Source organism: Grammomys surdaster, unplaced genomic scaffold (assembly GCF_004785775.1).
Source record: "Grammomys surdaster isolate TR1022 unplaced genomic scaffold, NIH_TR_1.0 98, whole genome shotgun sequence".
NCBI lineage: Eukaryota > Metazoa > Chordata > Mammalia > Rodentia > Muridae > Grammomys > Grammomys surdaster.
The window spans coordinates 11,202,440-11,222,258 of record NW_021604577.1 but is presented as its reverse complement, the minus strand read 5'-3'; the positions used below and the strand labels follow the sequence as shown (position 1 = coordinate 11,222,258).

At 42.3% G+C, this 19,819-nt stretch overlaps 1 protein-coding gene and 1 pseudogene across 1 annotated transcript in view; one reads left to right on the top strand and one right to left on the bottom strand.

The window, feature by feature from the left end:
• The window catches only part of Ttc6 (tetratricopeptide repeat domain 6), a 153,562-nt gene that overhangs the window by 32,382 nt on the left and 101,361 nt on the right, over positions 1-19,819 (top strand). Inside the window, exons 4-5 of the mRNA XM_028782530.1 lie at positions 3,546-3,673; positions 8,114-8,305. Of these exons, the coding sequence (XP_028638363.1) occupies positions 3,546-3,673; positions 8,114-8,305 (320 nt within the window). The remainder of the gene's footprint in view (positions 1-3,545; positions 3,674-8,113; positions 8,306-19,819) is intronic.
• Positions 2,524-2,652, bottom strand: LOC114634359 (annotated as a pseudogene).

The window sequence follows — 19,819 nt, the reverse complement described above, 5'->3', positions numbered from 1 at the left end:
GCTTGAGCTGCAGAGTGCTGCCTGCTCCCTGTCAGTGTTAAGTGACCAAGACAGAGCCTGCTTTGGAGTGTAGAAGAACAGCAGCTGCAAAAGCTATAAAGGCAAAGGTTTTGGTTTCTGTCATCTCTGTGCTGTGCCCATCTTGTCAGAAGCATTAGAACGATTAAATAGCTTATTAAAAATATCGAGCCCTAACCCTCCTAACAGGAAGAGGTAATTCTTTCCGCAGTGTGGGAACCTCCAGACAAACATGGAAGACCAACCTTGTTTCTTCTCTTAGAATTGTATTAGATAAACCGTCATAAAAGTGCTAAGCGTGCTGCTCACTGAGTGTCACAGATAAATCACAAGGTTCTGGGCCCAGATTAGTCGTGAACACAGTTTCTTTCTTCTCATTACTAGACATGAGAGCTTGGCTAGTTACCAGACTATGCATGTGTTCTTTTAAATTATTTTATTCAGTTATATTCCAAATGTTGCCCCCGCCCCGTCCTCCTTCCCAGAATTCTTCACCCCATTCCCCTTCCTCTTCAGCTCTGAGGAGGTGCTGTTCCACCACCAGCATCCCCCTTCCCTGGGGCATCAAGCCTCTATAGTACTAGGCACATCCTCTCCCACTGAGTCTAGACGAGGCAGTCCTCTGCTACATATGTGTTGGGGTAGGGTGGGGGTGTGGTGGGGGTAGGGGATGGGGTTGGACCAGCCTGTGTATGCTTCTCAGTTGATGGCTCAGTCTCTGGAAGCTCCCAGGGGTCCAGGTTAGTTGACAATGTTGTTCTTCCTATGAGGTTGCAATCCCCTTCAGTTCCTTCAGTCCTTCCCCTAACTCTTCCACCGTGGTCCCAGACCTCAGTGCAATGGCTGGCTGTATCTACATCTGTCTCAGTCAGCTACTGGTACAGTCTCTCAGAGAACAGCCATGCTAAAGCCGGTGTTGTCAAGGGAGGTTAATGACAGCGTTACCTTGCTGTTGCAGGGATGCTATGCAGATGCTATATAGATGGCATTTAGTGTTAGACACACAGAAGTCTTAGTATGATTAGTGATTATGGGTTACCGTGTTCTGGATTTCAACAGTCCATGTATAAGTGTCCCCAGATAGTTGCTGCAGGTGAGATAGTGTTAGAACTACTGAATTGGCTTGTAGTTAGTTACATATCTAGATAGTACACGGTTAGCGTGTGAAAGTCTCAAGTGGAGAGATATAGGATTGTGTCCAGTTTCACATATTCCTCAATAATGTGGAGGAGAATATGGAAGATTTGTTGATTGGATTTACAGATAACATCTAAAATTCAGTTGCTTAGAGCTCAGATTAAATCTAATAGGCATAAAGCTATGTTATGTTTTGCTTTTGGGTCTACCAACCAAATATGAGATAGGACTTAGTAGCAAATGTGAACAACCTCAGGGCTTTAAATTATAATGTCGTTTTGTCATCGGGAAGACACAGTTGCAGTTTACATTGGTTGATGGGCCACAGGAGGATCATTTTTAACTTGGTTGATCTGATCTTGTCACGTGTCAAATATCATGTTCATATCCGAGTATCCAACCACAGTAGGGTTCCTGACAAGGCTGAAGGAGGAGTGACAAAGGACTCCACTTCAAAACCGTTCTATGTAAGGTAGAATTGAAGGCACCGAGGGGAAAAGAAGCCCAAGGCAGTGAATATGTTCAAGTTTTGGCTGTCTGTGAAATGGAAATGAGCGAGCTCTTCTCTAACAGTTCCTGAGGTGTGAATCTAGGCTGGTAGATGAAATTTGTTAGACTCAGGAATAAAGAAACAAAACAAATGTGACTGAGTGGGAGTGTTTGGAAGAAGGCATGGCTGGCCCTGGGTATCCACCTTCCTGGTCCCTGACCTCCGTTCAAGCAGATGACCAAGGCTGGTAGAGGTACTGTAGGCAGAGTTCAGATATGAACTGCAGGTGAGAATGGAGTGTTCTTCTTTCATGACTCCCTAATTTCTCACCTAAGAAAATGCAAGAGGGAACTTTCTTTTTTTTTCCTGAGTTAAGCCCAAATCCTGCAGCTGTAACTGTAATAACCCCCTTTCATCTAGCCTTCGCCTACTTATCCAGCCATACCTCTGCCTTGACTAGGAAAGCCTTCCTGCTTTCCCCCTTGAATCTAGTCTCAAAACAAAGCACAGAGCATCCCAAGAAGAAAACTCTTGTGTGTCACTTATTACAACCACATAGTCTGAAACATTTCTAGGAGATCTGAGAAAGCATTATTTTCAACATAAATTTTTAAGAGGCAACTATCTGTGAGACAGAATGTATTTGGGTGTGCCAGGCAATAGAAATATAGCACGTGCAACTCTAAGGAGTACAGTCTGATATATATCGCTCAGAATTATACTCTAAAGCACTAGCTCCTTTTAGCTGTGCTTGTAATCAGAAGTCTTGCAAACTTTCAGAAACCCAGGGCAAGTTCTGTTAAAACAGTAAATCAAGGCGCGGGGGAGGTGTCTTTTAAGAAGAGTAGGAGGGGAGGTGGATCAGGACACAATCCCTTTAACTCACTTAAATGCCAGGCGGATAATGTAGCCTGCTTTTAAAAAATGTATATACACATATATGTTATATATTATATATGTGTGTATATATTCTACGCTTGATCTTAGCCAAAAGGCCGAGAAGCGATGTGTGTATATATTCTTTCTTTGTTTCTTCTTTTAAAAAATCTCAACAGCGGTTTCCCCTCCCTCTTCTTCCCCCCGAGTCCCCTTTCCCCACTTCCCCTCTGCTGCCCCCCCCCAGTCCACTCCTCCTTCAGAAAAGGGCCAGCCTCCCATGGATGGAAACCAACCATGGCATATCACGTCTCAGTAAGACGAGGCACCTCCCCACAGATTGAGGCTAAATGAGGCAACCTAGTAGGAGGAAAGGGTCCCTAAAACAGGTAAAGGAGTCTGAGATAGCCCACACTCCTTCTGTGAGGAGTCGCACATGAACAGCAAGCTACACAACTATAACATATATCCAGAGGAGGTAGGTCTGTCCTACATAGGCTTCCTGGTTCAGTCCATTTCAGACTTAGAAGGAGGAAGACAGGGCATCCCTGGAACGGGCTGGCTAGCAAGACTAACTGAAACGGTGAGCCGTGGGTTCAGTCAAGAGCCTGTACCCTCTGCGAGTAGGTGGAGAGTGATGGAGGATTTGTCAGCACCAGCCTCAGACCTCCACATGCACACAGACACACATGCGAGCATACATATGAACACACATTTCATATAAGACAAAAAAAAAAAAGAGTAGATTGGGCTGGGGGCATAGCTTAATGGTAGAGTGTTTGCTTAGCATGCTTGAGACCCAGGGTTCATCTTATAAACAAAATACTAACTTTTTAAAATTTTCATCAGTATACGTACATAAAATTAGGAATATTTTAGAAACAGTAACTTACCTTTGGTATTTATATTCTGCTATACAATAGAAACCAGGAGTTTAAATATGAAACAGCATCAAATATGAGAGACAAATTTAACTCTTCATATTCCAACTTTTTTTAACAGCATGCTTTGTGTGTTTTTAAAGGAGGAACCAACAGGAATCATGCAAATCAGAGGAAAAGAAGTTAAGCCAACATACAAAAGTAGACCAACTAAGCCATCAAAACCAAGAATATGTGTAAGACCTGAGGAGGATAAAAAACTAATTAAAAAGTAACTTCCTTGAATTTATATATTTTCTATTTTCTTTTTAAATATTTATTTTTATTTTTACATGTGTGAGTGTTTGCTTGCATACATGTTTGAGAATAAAATGCATGCCTGGTGTCTGGAGCGGCCAGCAGAGGGCGCTGGAACACTTGGAACCAGAGTTAAGGATGGTGTGGGTGCTGGGAATCCAATTCTCCACAAGAGCATCAAGCGGTGTTAACTACTGAGCCGTCTCTCCAACCCTTTTACACGGTTTCTTATCCAAAGATTAGTCATTCAGTGGCTTGATATGTAAAAGTGCATTTTTTTTTAGAGGAAAATACTAAATGCCTCATGTGGAGATCCAAGTGGAAATTTCTCAGAGGAAAAACCTGTGGTGGGCTTTCCACCTGGGACGGGTGTGTGTCCCTCCACACTCTCCGTTTCTGCTTTTGAAGAGTAGTTTTATAGCAGTAGCTGGAATGAAAAGAAAGCACGTTAGAGATCATTGCTCTGGTCATGTTTTGGTTGACTGTTTTGACTGTATTGTATAATTTTACTATGATAAAATAAAAACCCAACTCAAAGTGGTCACAGGCTAGTCAATGTAGTAACTTAGGTTTCTCTCCACTGTCCGTTCAAGTTTCCATCTTCCCTGGCTGCACCTTTAATGAAGTTGCTTTTATCATTATTGAGAAAAATTTTTATATAATATATTTTGATCATGTCTTACCCTCCCACAGTTGGCTCCCGGACCCTCCCTGCCTCCCTACCCACCTAACTTTATATTCATTCTCTCTCTCTAAAACACAAATGAACAGGGGAACAAAGCCCAGAACAAACAGAAAAGAAGAAACACACACACGTACACACACACACACACACACACACACACTCACACACATACAACCGGAAACCAAAATGTACCATCAGATGACCAATCTGATAAAAATTGTTCAATGTGAAATGACACACACAAAAACATCTATGAAAATGTTATTTAACAGAGTTTAGGCATCACACAAGAATACAGCACAGGTTTCAATAGCACCCCGTGAGTGGGATTCAGATGCCACTTTACCCTTTGCCGCTCAACCTTGTCGAAACTGGTTTTCTCTTCCTTTCACCGCTATTTTCTTTTCCCTTTTTTATGGGCTGCTTTATTCTAGATTAGCCTTCATTTACCTCTTTATAGAGGTTTAAAGAAACTTTAATTATTGGCTTTTATCGTTGCTTTGGATACAGGGAAAAGTCCAGACATGGAAGACAACCTGTTTTATTTCTTTCTTAACTGCCAACGGAAACTTTGTAGATAGACATCACTCACGGTTTAGTAGTGGAGAGTAGATTCTCGGGCACAGAATTCCGAAGCTGATAAAACAGTGAAATTGGCATCTAAGTGACCCTGTGCATGCCGTTGCTTATCTGCACCGCTCTAAGCTCACTGAGTTAGCAAGATTATGTATTAAAACAAACAGTGACCGCAGGCAGCAAGCATTTTACCTTCAATAAATAGTTACTGTCAGGTTGTCAGCGGAGCAGAAACTTCTTGATTTTTTTTTTGTCCTCCCAAATCCTTGCATTTAGTGCATTAAGCAAAGTAGCATGGCCACACACAGAGTCAAGGTCTTTTCTTTTCTTACGTCTTAGTGTTTCAAGGAATGACAAATAGTCCTGCTTAAAGAGACCGTGCTGTAAAAACACACAGGCTTTCTCGAGGATGCCAAAAATATTTGTAGGCCTTATTGATATATACTTGTTATTTTAATTCATGAAAGCTGAGTTTTAGAAATTTCCATTATAGAGAAACAAGACAGAAATGCAGGAGAAGAAATAAAGGGCATTGAAGGATTGAGGGATTTTTTTTTTTTTTGTAGGAAGTCACTTATAAAAGCAAGTCTTGGAAAAATGATGCCGAAGCCCTTAGTACACTGGTCCTTTGTCCTCAGCCAATCTGTCTTTTCTCACCAGTGACTAGTCCTCAAAGTATGTGATCGCCCTGGAACACAGTTCCCCATCTCGGCACACTGCTCTTTCGCTCAGTGTACCAAGAGAGAGTCATTTGCTAACCTGTTTTGTTAGACTGATGGAAGCACAGGAATCCAGATTGGTTGCAAGGCTTCTACATAAAAACAATCAGTTGTATGATCTGAAGCACACTCTGCTAGCCAGGACCTGTCTGAAGCAGGATGATGGCTCGAGTAGGCTTGCCATGGGAGCTTACCTCTTTGTTCCTTTCCCTCCCCCTCTCCACTTCTCCTTCCTCTCCATTTCCTAGGAAGGGTGAACCTGCAGCCCCACCTTCCTGGTCACTACTTTTCACTCTCCCAGTGAGGTTTCTTGCCTCAGACACTTCCCTGCCTTTAGATGTGCTGCTGTTCCTCCCACACAGTGTTCATGCATGTTATACCTTGCCCTTAGCAGACTCTATGCTGTTTTGGAAAAGACATAGAGTACTTGGTGTGTGACTGAATAATGCGCATAGTATGCCCACCAATAGGTAAAATGCCACACAGTGTAATTCAGTAACAGTAAAAATAAAACAAGTAATTCTACAGCCTGAGAACATTCATTTTATTTTTTAAAAACCAGTTCTCATAAGTGTAGGAAGCTAGGATATTTTATTCCGTTCTTTTTCTAAAGATGTTTAGAGAAGCTGATAACGTAACTGGAAAGCTCAAGATTTAAGGTTCTGGTCCCGTCCCAGACCATGCCAAAGTCTGTATTCTGTATTCAATGCTACTAACTGAGATTTTCTCGACACAGCTAGCATACAGAGCAGCACTGACCACTGGGAAAAGGGTCAAACCAAACCAGACCCAAACAAACCAGCAACCAAACAACCCCCCAGCTCCAAACCACAGGACTAATACAGTGTCTGGGAAGAGACATTTATAAAATATAAACCCCTCTCACCATCTTCAAAGGGAAAGAAAGTAAAGCAGAAAAATGAAGGAGAGAGGAAAAAAAAACTCTGCAGAGGCATCTGTCATCAGAGTATTGTCTGAAGGATGTTTAGACATGAACAGAAGGTTAGACAGCAGTCTGTCTTTGTGTCTTGTCCTTCAAGCTCATAACAGTTGACATCTGTTATGTGAGAAGATTGCATTTACTCTTTTTAAGTCAAGGCCTATGGCCAAATGAGAATGTTTAAAAGTATTTAAATGCAGGCAGTCCAACCCCAGAACTATACTCTTACCTTGGGCTCTAAACATCAGGCAGGTGCAGTAAGCAACAGAACCACTGTTCTGAGGAAAGGGGCTAAGATGGACCTGCAGATGGGACTTTTCACAGTGCCCAGCTCACCTGAGAGAGACAGCCTTGCTTGTGAAGGGGCAAGTTTGGAGTGTGCTGGCAGAGAAGGGACGGACGCTTTGCATTGGATTTGCAAGCAAAGGAGAGAGGTGTTAGATATTTTGCATCTTGAGGAATCTAGGTTGTCGTGATGACAAGAGGAGATTTGGGAGCATTTAGCAGAGGTAAAGAAGTCCCCTTGGAGAGGATTTTACCTATGTTCAAAGAGATATTCAAACCTAGAAGGCACACCCAATTGGGGAGCTAAAGACTTCAAACTAAGACATTTAAAAGATGGAAATCTGGGATAGAGGATGCTCTAAAAAGCTCACGGGGAAGGCCAATTTCAAGAAGGACCAACAAAGTTAGCTGTACCCTGAAGACCTTACAGAATGTGGTCTGTAAGCACCAAGCTCCTTCAAGTCAGTGGTTGTGCTGAGGTTGAGCAGCATCGGAGGAAGAATGCTTGTCAAGGATTCTCAGTCCTGATTAATTGGAAAGGCACTGGGTTTACGGACAGCAGTACTGTGCTTGGAACCCAGTAGCCAATAATTTGGTGAACTAATCAAACTAGGCCAGCTCCAAAGAAAGGGTGATCTCTCTAATAAATATATATTTGAGAGTTATCTTGTGAGGGTTAGAATGTGTAAAGCATACAGTACACAGGCTGGCACATAGTAGGTGCTTAAGAGGTTGGTTGGATGGCAGATGGGATACAGCACCACTATAGCAGTTCATGGTGACTTTCCTGTACTCCCCTCACCCATAGGCAAGAGTGAGGCGCATTTCAGGAGTGGGAAGGGATATAACACCCCAAAACACAGTGTGGCACTAACAAGTTTCCGTAGTGTGGGTATTGTTTTGTTCCTAGGGAGAAACGCTAGACTGAGTTACAGAATTCAAGAGAGGAAGGAGGAGTTTGTTTTAGACCTATTCATTGTGTGGTGCATGTAAGACCTGCAGCTTGGTGAGAATTCAAAGCTCTGGGCATTTCCCAATGCTACAATATTAAATTTGTCATAAAGCATTATTATAGTTTTGTATGTGATCCCGGTATTTCAATTTCACTGACTCTTTAGAGCCTGGACTGAACTGTCAGTATCATTGTATGTCTTATTTAACACCCATAAAATGATAAAATAAAGAGGCCTGCTTTGTTTCCTGTTACAGAGTCCCAAAACCTCCTTTCCTTCCACGTCTTCATGATCTGTGCACCACAGTCCCGAGCATGGAGCTGCCTGTGGATCTGCGCCTGGCTTCTCGAGTGTACCACACTCCCGACAGGAAAGGTCACAAGGCTATACTTGGACTACTGGGGTCGTCTCTTTTAGGTGGTCACTGTATTGATGAACAGAGAGAAAGGTAAGAGTTTTCTGGTTATTTTGTTTTAAACTGTCAAAACCACTCAGAGAAAGGGAGAGAATATCACACACACATACACACACACACACACACACACACACACACACAGAGAGAGAGAGAGAGAGAGAGAGAGAGAGAGAGAGAGAGAGAGAGAGAGAGAGAGGGCCTTCTAATTAATAGATTGATGGCAGAATAGCAGAGGCTTCATGATGTACCCTTCTAGGTCCTGCCTTTAAAACGGTTTCATTGGAAATTAAGTTTTTAACACAGAACATTGAGAAGCACCTTCACCCACAGCAGTAATGTATCATGAGGAAATTTGATTGATTAATCCAGCTCTACAAGTATATTAGATACTTTCTTTTTCTAACTTCATAACAACTCTGGGATACAAACGTGGAATGAGACACGTGGAAGTTAACCTCATTTTATGCTGTCAAAAGCATCGAGGTTTTGGGAAGAGGTGTTTGACTAGTGTCCACTGACACGCTTTGGTCCTGGATAGCGATCGGAAGCTGTGGTTTTGGAAATCATCCCAGCTGTATTTCCTTCTTTGGAATCCACACACTGTTCTGTGAGCAGCATATGACCCACACCATCCTGTCAAGAGGAGAGAAAGGGGAAGAGAACTGATACTGGCTTGGTAGTAAAGACGCTGTGAGCATAGTGTTACCTGCTTTTGCATATGTTTTCTGTTTGAATTTTCAACTGTTAAGGGAGAAGTCATAATTTCCGTTTAACTCACAAAGACCTTTAGGTTTTATAATATCAAGTTACTTGCCCAAGTTATCTCTGAGTAGTGGATGGAGTCCCGGAGTGTCCAACTCGGTTTAACCCTCAGCCATTTTTTTCCCTATCATTTTCTCCATGTAAAATACATATATTTAAGACATTTGTGTCCTGACCACCACAGGCTCCAGGCACACTGTGCATCTACTTATCTATTTTAGTATTGCACATATTCTCACACTTATACACATAAGGAAAAAAGCTTTGATAACCCAAAGGGTGAGCTTTGGAGTCCACAAGTCAGTATCCCACCAGCAACACCATCTTGTCTCTCACCTTTGAGAAAATTGGGTAGGACTCAGAAAAAATATTTCTTACCTACATTAAGAGAAATAAAATTAGACATTAAATTAAATTGGACCCTTTTCAGAATTAACGTTTATGCTACACATACAAGAATAAGATCCTAAAAGGGCACCTCTAGCTGTGTTCACACACAGCTAATGGTTACCCACTCTTCATAGCGTACTCTGAACCAGTTTCCTCAGGGTGATTTTTTTTTTTTTTTTAGTAAAAATTGGAGCATTGTATCTACTCTTTTACAGTTTAAAAATAACCCATTGGTGTTCGGCTACCATAATGAATTTTAATTTGACTCCTTACGGGAAAGAATTCAAACCATTATCATACTTAATTCTTCTATTATTTATTTATTTATTTATTTACACTCCAGATTTTATCCACCTCCCTGTCCACCCTCTGACTGTTCCACATCCCATACCTCTAACCCAAACCCCTGTCTCCACTCCCCACCCCACCTGACCTCTAAACTCCCTGGGGCCTCCAGTCTCTTGAGGGTTAGGTGCATCTTCTCTGATTCGACACAGACCTGGCAGTCCTCTGCTGCAAATGTGTTGAGGGCCTCATATCAGCTGGTGTATGCTACCTTTTTGGTGGTCCAGTGTTTGAGAGATCTTGGGGGTCCAGGTTGAGACTGCTGGTCCTCCTACAGAGTCACCCTCCTCCTCAGCTTCTTTCAGCTTTTCCCTAATTCAACCACAGGTGTCAGCAGCTTCTGTCCATTGGTTGGGTGCAGATATCTGCATCTGACTCTTTCAGCTGCTTGTTGGGTCTTCCGGAGTGTGGACATGATAGGTCCCTTTTTGAGAGCTCTCCATAGTCTCAGTAATAGTGCCAGCCTTGGGACCTCTCCTTGAGCTGGATCTCACTTTGGGACCTTCTTTTCCTCAGACTCCTCTCCATTTCCATCCCTGCAGTTCTCTCAGACAGGAACAATTATGGGTCAGAGTTTTGACTGTGGGATGGTAACCCCACCCCTCACTTGATGCCCTGTCTTCCTGCTGGAGGTGGGCTCTATAAGTTCCCTTGCCCCACTGTTGGGCATTTTATCTAAGACCCTTTGAGTCCTGAGAGTCTCTCACCTCGTATGTTTCTGGTGTACTCTGGAGGGTCCCCCCAACCTCCTACCTCCCTAGGTTGCCTGTTTCCATTCTTTTGCTGGTCCTCAGGGCTTCAGTCCTTTTTGCTCACCCAATACCAGATCAGGTTCTCCTCTCCCTCAGTCCCACTGGAGAGGGAGAAGAAAGCAGTCACAAGTGGGGAGGGAGGGAGGGAGGGAGGGAGGGAAAGTGGACAGGGTTTGGGGGGAGAGGGGAACATGATGTGGTACTGGGTGAGGGAAAAGGACTGAAGCCCTGAGGGCCAGCATACTTAATTCTTATTGAAACAGATTGTATTTTCAGGATGCACTCACAACATATACCTGAAATCTCTCAGTGTTGTCAAGTCACTCATAACATTTTGTAAATCAATGCATGGAGTTTGGAAGTCTGGGAACTGTTTCAGCATTTCTGATGAAAAGATAACAGCCTAAAGTTGGGAGTACAGAATAAAGATCCTGTGATCATGTGTGATCCAGCAGTCGTGAGATGCTACGCTGCCCCTACCCCACTTTAGTACTGAAGATCGAACCCAAGAGTAGCTTGATTTTTTGTAAATTAACATTTTTCCCACTAACCTGGTGAGATACTCACTTGGAGGAAAAAAAAATAATATCTATGTATATATGTGTATATATGTGTGTATATATATGTATATACATATCTACATATGTCTGTATGTGTCTTAGGATTTTTATTGCTGTAAAGAGATACCATATAGCCAAGGCAGGTCTTATAAAGGACAACATTCAATTAGGGCTGGCTTACAGGTTAGGAGATTCAGTCCATTATCATCCAGGTGGGAGCATGGCAGCTTCCAGGCAGACATGGCACTGGAGGAGCTGAGAGTTCTGAAGGCCAACAGGGGAAAACTGGCTCCCAGAGAGCTAAGAGGAGGGTCTCAAAGCCCACTCCCATAGTGACACAGTTCCTTCAGGAAGGCCATATCTACTCCAACAAAGCCACATCATTCATATATATATATATATATATATGAATACACACACACACACACACACACATATATATATATATATATATATATATATAATGATATATGTATGAGGTCAAGACAGGGCCTCATACAGTAGTTCAGGCTAGCCTGGGACTTACTATGTAGCCAGGGTAGCTTCAGGCTCCTTGTGATCTTTCTGCCTCAGCCTTCTGAGTGTTGAGATGTAGGGCAGGAGCCTATGCCCTGCTCTGCAGCGCACTCTCCTTTACGTGTTTTAGTGTTGGTGTGGTCATCACAAAAGGCATGTCCACACTCAGATTTAAATGCATTTTCCTCTAGAGATTTTTATGGCTTTCCTGAGAAAAAATTGCCTGATCCATCTATAATTTATTTTGTAATCTTTTAAATAACCTCTTTTTGATTTGGAAATCCAACTGTATTAGCCCTTTTGCTGTGAGTTGAAAGTACCTGAGAAGGGGCACTACACAGAGGTATATCCAGTGCTCAGTGGGGAGATTAAAGGGCTGTTGTCAGCTTCCGCTCAGCTCTGGGGACGGGCTAACAGACAGGATCACAATGGCAGAGACATGGACGGAGAAATCACAGGGTAGAAAGGAAGTCCCGATCTCATCTGCCCTCAGCTCTGTACTGTTACTTTGTCCATTGCTGTGACAAAAGACTTGACAAAAAACTTAAGGAAGAAAGGAGCTGTTTGGTATCACGGTTTGAGGACACATAGTCTAACTTGGTAAGAAAAAAATGGCCGACTTCCTGGAGGAAGGAACATGTACCGGAGACTCCTGATCTCTGGGAGGCAGAGAGGTGCATCCTGGTGCTTAGCTCTCTTTCTCTTGCTTCCACTTTATCCATCCTGGGAACCAAGCCCATAGGGTCCACAATCAGGACCCTTACGGAACACATGATGTGGCACTACTGTTATATCCTAGATCCCACCGGTCTGAGTCTGATTGTGAACGCTTGTTCCATTTCACTGATTTGCTGGTGTAAAACTATTTTGTTGATTTGCATGAACACAGAAAGAGACGGTGGCAGACATGCTGCCCTGCTAGCACTGGCTGGCCTCAACCAGTCATTGCTGTTGCCAGCCTCCTGGATCAGAGAGATGCTTAGAAAGTCAATTTCAAAACTTTTAACTAACCTGCCCCCAAGTCACAAATTCTTGGTTATTTTTGTAGGCAGATCATTAGTCTTCATTAAAACAGTAGCAATAATGATGAAAACCAAAAGGTTAGAGTGTTATATAGTTCAATACCTATCTTATTTGTTACAAATTAATATTTTAACAACTACATAAAATATGTAAGAAAAAGAAAACAAGAGAAGCAATTGTACACAATCTTGTCATTTGGAAAATTTTTAAAAAGTTTTTGCTTCATGTTTTACATGTAACTATGAGTTCTTGGTGTGTGTATGCACGTATGTGCAAGTGCATGTGTGTGGGCATATATGTGCATATGTGAGGGCATACATATACATACATGTACATATACATATATATCTCCTCTGGTATGTATGTATACCATAGGATGTTCTTGGGCATTATTCCTCATGCACCAGCTATTATTTTTTGGACACAAAGTCATTGACTTGGAGGGAGATGGGCTGGTTGGCCAGTGAGCCCGAGGGGTACACCTGTCTCCACCTTCCTGGTGCTGATATTGAAGTGCAAGTCACCATACCCAGGTTTAAAGAATTATTCCTTTAATTTTTGGATATTATAATATGATTACATAATTTTCCTCTTCCCTTTCACCACTCCAAGCTGTCTCATGCACCCTTTTATCCCCTGTTCGTCCACAGGACCCATTTGGTTCTCAGCACACTTCTGGCAGCCCACAACCATCTGTCACGTTAGCTTCAGGAAAGCAGATACCCTCTTCTGGCCTCTGCAGGCACCTGCACACATGTGCCGTGTTGCTGCAGACAGAAAGACATGTACATTAATAAAAAAAAAATCTCTAAAAACATTGTTCCTGCCTTCATTTGGCAGTGGCATTTGGAACAATCAGTTACTGTTCTGTGAAGCTGTTCTTTCCTTTCCTCTTAGAGACCCACACAGAGCTCCACGGCTCATTCGCTGCCCTCCACTCCCTCCCCTATTTTAAAGATTTATTTTCAGTTATGTGTGTGGTGTGTGGTTCTTCATGCATGCATGCACCCCCCACCTCTCTCTCTCTCTGTGTGTGTGTGTGTGTGTGTGTGTGTGTTCACATGAGTGCAGGTACCTGAAGATGTTGCATCCCCTTGGAGTTGAGTTATAGGTGGTCGTGACTCACCCAAGTCGGGGCTGAAAGCTGCACCTGGCTCCTTTGCAAGAGCAGTGTTTGCTAACTGGTGAGCCATCCTTTTAGCTCCCTGCCTCCATTCGTGTCTCCCCCCTCTTGAGTGAAGTGTCCAGGGCTTAAACTGTGGCTTCTTTTCGTATCTGCTCATAGTCTCAAAGTGAGTATCTCAAGGTCCATGGTTCTAAGTGCTGTTTACCTGCTGATGAGTATCAGTTACTCAGGGAGTGCACAGTGGTGCCCCTAGTGGCATGTTGTGTGTAATTACACTGCCCACACTTAGGATGGGCCTTTTCACCTCAATTAGCCCAGTCTAGAGACTCTCACTGGCATCCCAGAGGTTTGTCTCCTAGGTGATTCTAGACACGGTTACTTTGACAATCAGGATCTAACATACCATTTATTCTTGTTGCTTATTGTTAATATAAGAGAAGAACTTAAATCAAGCCTGTGGGTTTTTTGTTTTTGTTTTTGTTTTTTTTTTTGGTTTTTTGAGACAGAGTTTCTCTGTGTAGCCCTGGCTCTTCTGGAACTCACTCTGTAGACCAGGCTGGCCACAAACTCAGAAATCCGCCTGCCTCTGCCTCCTAAGTGCTGGGATTAAAGGTGTGCACCACCACCGCCCGGCAAGCCTGTGGTTTAATTCACATGTAACCTGCTACTCCAAGATCCTTATAGGAGTTTAAATTTTGTTTTAATTTCACTAGCATATGTTTGGTGGGGTGGACTGCTTTCCTAACTCTTTTTTGTACATTCAAAGCCCTCCTGATATGCTACAATATCTCCTCGGGTGAGGATTTTTCTATTTTGTTTGAATAACGTTTGCATTATATTTATTTTATGCATTTCTTTAAAAATACCGGTTAGCTATATGTTGGACTTCAATTTTGTATTCTTCATGGACATCACTTGTTTTCTTATATGTATCTCTCAAACTTCTGCTCATCAGTGGTTTTATGTTCTGAGGTGTGAAGTTCAAAAATCACAATCCCTCCTCCAATAGTTACAGGATCATTTTTCTCAGTCGCTTACGGGGTGTATAAGTCTTTATTACCTGTTTCATTCTACACGAAAGCTTTTTGTGTAGACCATATGACTCTTTTAGCGATATTTTTGTTTTCCCCTGACATTATTCATTAGGCTCCTGGACTGTATTTCTTTGTAATCCATTGGAGGCATTGGAGGTTCTCCTCATAGAAATGCTATTGGATTTTTCTGTGTACTCACATTTGAAGGAAGACTGACAAAAGGTCTTTTTCTGGATACCCAAAATAATGCAGGACAGGTTTCTTTCTTTCTTTCCTTTTTTTTTTTTTTTTTTTTTTTCGAGACAGAGTTTCTCTGTATAGCCCTGGCTGTCCTGGAACTCACTCTGTAGACCAGGCTGGCCTTAAACTCAGAAATCCACCTGCCTCTGCCTCCCAAGTGCTGGGATTAAAGGCGTGCGCCACCACCGCCCGGCTAATTCCCTATTCCTTAGAGTACTTTCCTCCTGCTAGAATGTGCCACTGGCTTCTGCTAGCACGTTCTGTAGAATATCATTGTCTGTGGTCTCTGGTACTTCACAGTAAATGTGTCTCATTCTTTATGTCATTTCAGCATGGATATCGGGGACTGTCTTTCATTTTCCTTATTGTCTGCCATTTCTCAGTAGTCAGACTGTTCCTGGCCCAATTTCAATCCTTAACTTTGTTCCTTGGTGTATAACCTAGGTAATAACCTGAGGTATATGGGAGATTCTAAGACTTAATCCTTGTCTGAAGTTTAGTTGGCGGTATGTGTCACAGAAGAACGTACATCAGGGTTATATTATCTTAACTCTTTTACCCTGACTCTTTTCTCGTGTGGATAAAGAGACAAAGGCAAAGTTCTGTATTCCCAAATACATGGCAAACTTAGAACCAGAATCAATTCTGACCTCAATTAAATTTCTGTTACAGACACATTTAGTACATGTTTTCATTACTATACCTTTTGTGGACTTTTTCTTGATATTATCATGTGTTTAGGTATTTGGCCCACATGTATGTCTGTGCATTGTGTCCATGCCTGGTATTCATGGAGCGTAGGAGATGATGTCAGATCTCCCGGAAATGGAGTTACAGACTGTTGTGAGCCACCGTGTAGGTACTGAAGATCAAAACTTAGGTTTCTAGACCTGCAAGTGCTCTTAACTGTTGAGCCCCACTTTTTGAGTGTTTTTAACAGCACAGAGATAACAACAAAAAGCTGTCTCAGTGTACATCTCAGTGTTTGATGAGACACTTGACTAGTGTACATCTCAGGGTTGGATGACACACTTGATTGTATGTTTTTATGTTTTGGTGTACATATCAATGTTTGATAAGACACTTGACTAGTATGTTTTTGTTTTTGTATGGAATGTCATAAAAAAGAAATTATTTGCAATCTTAGCCTGTCACTCTAACTTACATATTTCTGGAAGCTATATTTTTTTAGAAAGTAAAACAGTGTCGTTCCACCAGATGTCACTGTTTGCATATAGCAACGAACTTACAGTGGTTAAAAAGAACACCCCCCAATCTATATTTTGTAAAAATAAAAATTTATATAGCTACACAGATATTTCCTACAGGCTTATAATTTTGAGACTCTATTCCTTGCTTTCAAAAAAGACATGCAAAATTTTTCATGCATCTCTGCTGCACATTTGAAAGAAAAATTACACAAAGATAGAGAAACTCAGTGTGTGGCTTAACATCTGAGATGAGCTTGGAAAGTATCTCTAGTCCTAGAGTCTACTTTTTAAACAATATAGTCACAGTTTTCCAAATTTTGGAGTGAGACCTTGTAAGTGGGTTGTATAAATCAGTTTAGTAACTACTAAACTGAATCTATGAACGATTTGAAAGTGATACATAGAACAGCCTATCGCATATAAATAAAATCTTGGTAAGTTTTTCAGAAGCGAATATCCTTAGTTTTCCTTTGCACACATTCTGTGAATTACCTGAAATTGATGACAGGCCCCTGAGAACATTCCCTCAGATTTTGTACATCATGAAGCAAGGTTCTCTTCCTAAGGAAAAGAGAGTGAAGCTGTGATGTAGAGTTTCTCTCCACAGGGTCTTCCTAAGGCAGAGGAGGGCTGCCAGAGGGAGGAACTTCTGTTTAGTAGGATGTGATTCATAGTTACTTACATGTAAGTTAGAGTTCTTGCAACTTAGAGCAAAATGTCTTGTAAGCTTGTGTTGTCAGCAGCTTACAGAAAGAATATTTCATATCCTGGTCTGATGGTAGACAGCAATGATTTTTAAAAGGTGTAGCTCCTGTACTGGTAGAGAAATGGACTTGTTTTGTTCCATTAGCCTCTTCCTTGATAGAACAATATAGATTATGATTTCAGGCATTTACTGAGCATGTGCCGTTTGTGTACATTATTCCTAAGCAGTAGATGTAAGAGCCAATCATTGCTGCCATTATCAAATTAAGGAAGGAAAAGTGTCTGACTCGAGTGTCTTAGTCTGTTTTGTTTTGGTCTAACAGAATACCCAAAACCGGGTAATTTATTAACAACCAACCCACCAGATTTACACTAGAGTCTCAGGAGTCCCAGAGTGGCCAGCTGCATTTGTTTAGGGACTCATACTTCTTCAGCTCATGGTGGAAAGGGAAAGCACAAGAAGGCAAGTGAGGAAAACAGAAATGAAGACGAATTCCTGTTCATCAGAGCTAACTCATTCCTGCAAACATGGCATCGGTTAATTTATCAGAGCTGGAGCCTTATGACACAGATGCCTCTCACTAGGCCCTACCTCTCACTAGGCCCCACCCCTCACTCGGCCCCACCCCTCACTAGGCCCCACCCCTCACTAGGCCCCACCCCTCACTAGGTCACACCTCTCATTAGGCCACACCTCTCATTAGGCCACACCTCTCATTAGGTCCCACCTCTCATTAGGCCCCACCTCTCACTAGGCCCCACCTCTCACTAGGCCCCATCTCTCAGCATTGCCATTGCTTCTTTTTGGGAACAAGACTCAACATGAATTTTTGGTGAATACAAACCGTATTCAAATTATAACACCAACATAATCGTAAGCGGCCAACTTAGGGTAAAAGTCCAGGCTATGGCCTCATCTCAGAGTCTCAGTCTTTTCCCAGTGTCAGTGATGTTTAGACTTTCTTGAGCATAAAGGCCATTTGTTATGCTTGACGAGTGTATTAACTTGCAAGCCTACTGAATTAGAATCTCCGAAGGAGGTGTGGGAAGCTGTATTTTTGATAGTCTCCTCAGGGTGTCTTATGATCAAGCAGTTTTAGAAAAGCAAGTGGTAATCAGAGGCTCTCAGACAATGTCAGAATCACCTACCCAGACGGTGAAAACATGTATAACTGCCTGCATAGCCCCAGTTCCTGATTCATTAGGTGTATGGCAGGTGTCAATGGTTTGCAAAGTACATACAAGAGACTTGTGCCGGTGAGGAGGACCCGTGTAGAACCTCTACAGCATCCTAGGCTGGGCTTTGATTTTCCAGGGTCTACTTTTGGTCATGAGACTCTTTTTTTTTTCCCCTCTAACCAAAGCTCACCCATTTATCTCATAACTACTACATGCAAGTCCTCTGGAAGCAGAAAATTATTTTTGTCCTCCCACACTCCCCAGCCCTGGGCTATTTTCTATTAAGAGAAATATATAAGACAAGATGGAAGATGTTCTATAATGAAAGAACAGATCAAACACAGTAGGAAGATTATGGAGGAAAAGATGAGTCTGACTGGTAGAGGGAGACGTGTAAAGATCTTGGAGGCCTTGCTGTTCCCATTTTCAGAGCCACAGTGAGCCACAGTTGTGTTCTGATTTGTCTGCTCCTGAAGTGTCCTATACTCAGTACCCAGTACCCATCCAGTTCCCAGTCCACCTTTTTCATATTAGGTATAGATTGGATGGGGGGTTGGGAAGTGAAGTAAGATTGGCAGGATGGATGGACTCCACGGTATGGAGGAACCTGGCTGCAGGGTGCTACAGTTTAGTTCCTATTGTATCTTAATCACTGGAGCGTTTGGAGAGGAAGTGATTGACACTGTGAATAGACCCTGTCATAGGTATGTAACATGAGTTGGAGGAGGGAGAGTCTGCAGGTAAAGGACCAGAAATACTGATAGCACAGGACTCAGATGAGAGAAGATACGACGGACAGGAGAGAACAAACAGGGTGGCCTGCTACACTTGGAAGTGGGGCAAGGTTGGAGATTTTTCAGTCTGAACTCATAAGAAAGATAAAACAAACATCATAAAGATGAGAACTTTAGGAAGATAGGGTTGTCTTCTCTTAGAAAGAAAGAACACTGGAAAATGAAGAGAGAATCTTCCAAATAATTAACTTACGTCTGACATGTAAGAAACATTGCTAACCTTGGATGGCCATGGCTCTGGGTATGTCTGACAGAATAGACATCTGTAGCACCACAGAATGTCATGTCAGTGACTCCTTCCACATTCATTTGACCAACTAAAACACATAACTGTGCTTTTAGAAACTGAAAGACAGTAAATGTAAGTGATTACTGCTACTCCATTTACGGCTTCCAGCTAAATAAATAGAACAATGTTACTGTAAGGTAGTTGATATATTTTACGTCACCTTGCCCCTACCCACTGTCCCCTTTTCCCCCACAGTGTGATGTTAAAACTACTTTATCTTGACCAGAAGTCAAGATTGACTAGGTCTTTATTCAGACCTAGAAGTCAAGATTGAGTTGCAGAAAACAGAAATACTTTTAGTTATTTGAAGCAAAAAGGAATCAAGCAAAGGTTGTTTAGTGGAGGGCTTGAAATAAATGGGTCTAGGAAGACTTGCAGAAATACCCACACAGCAACTGCGCTGGCTGCTGAGGGAGCTCCTCCTTCTGGCTCAGGAAGGCTCTGAAGCCCATTTTGGTAATGTAGCCCCTTACTTAAGAGTCAAGGAATCAAGATTCCTTGACGGTCTCAGAATTTCACTCTGATTTGATATTCTCACTGGCAAAATAAAAATTAAAACTAACAAGCAGTAACTTTGGAAGACTACTGTGGGAGAACTCAGCGTGTCTCGACCATGCTTGC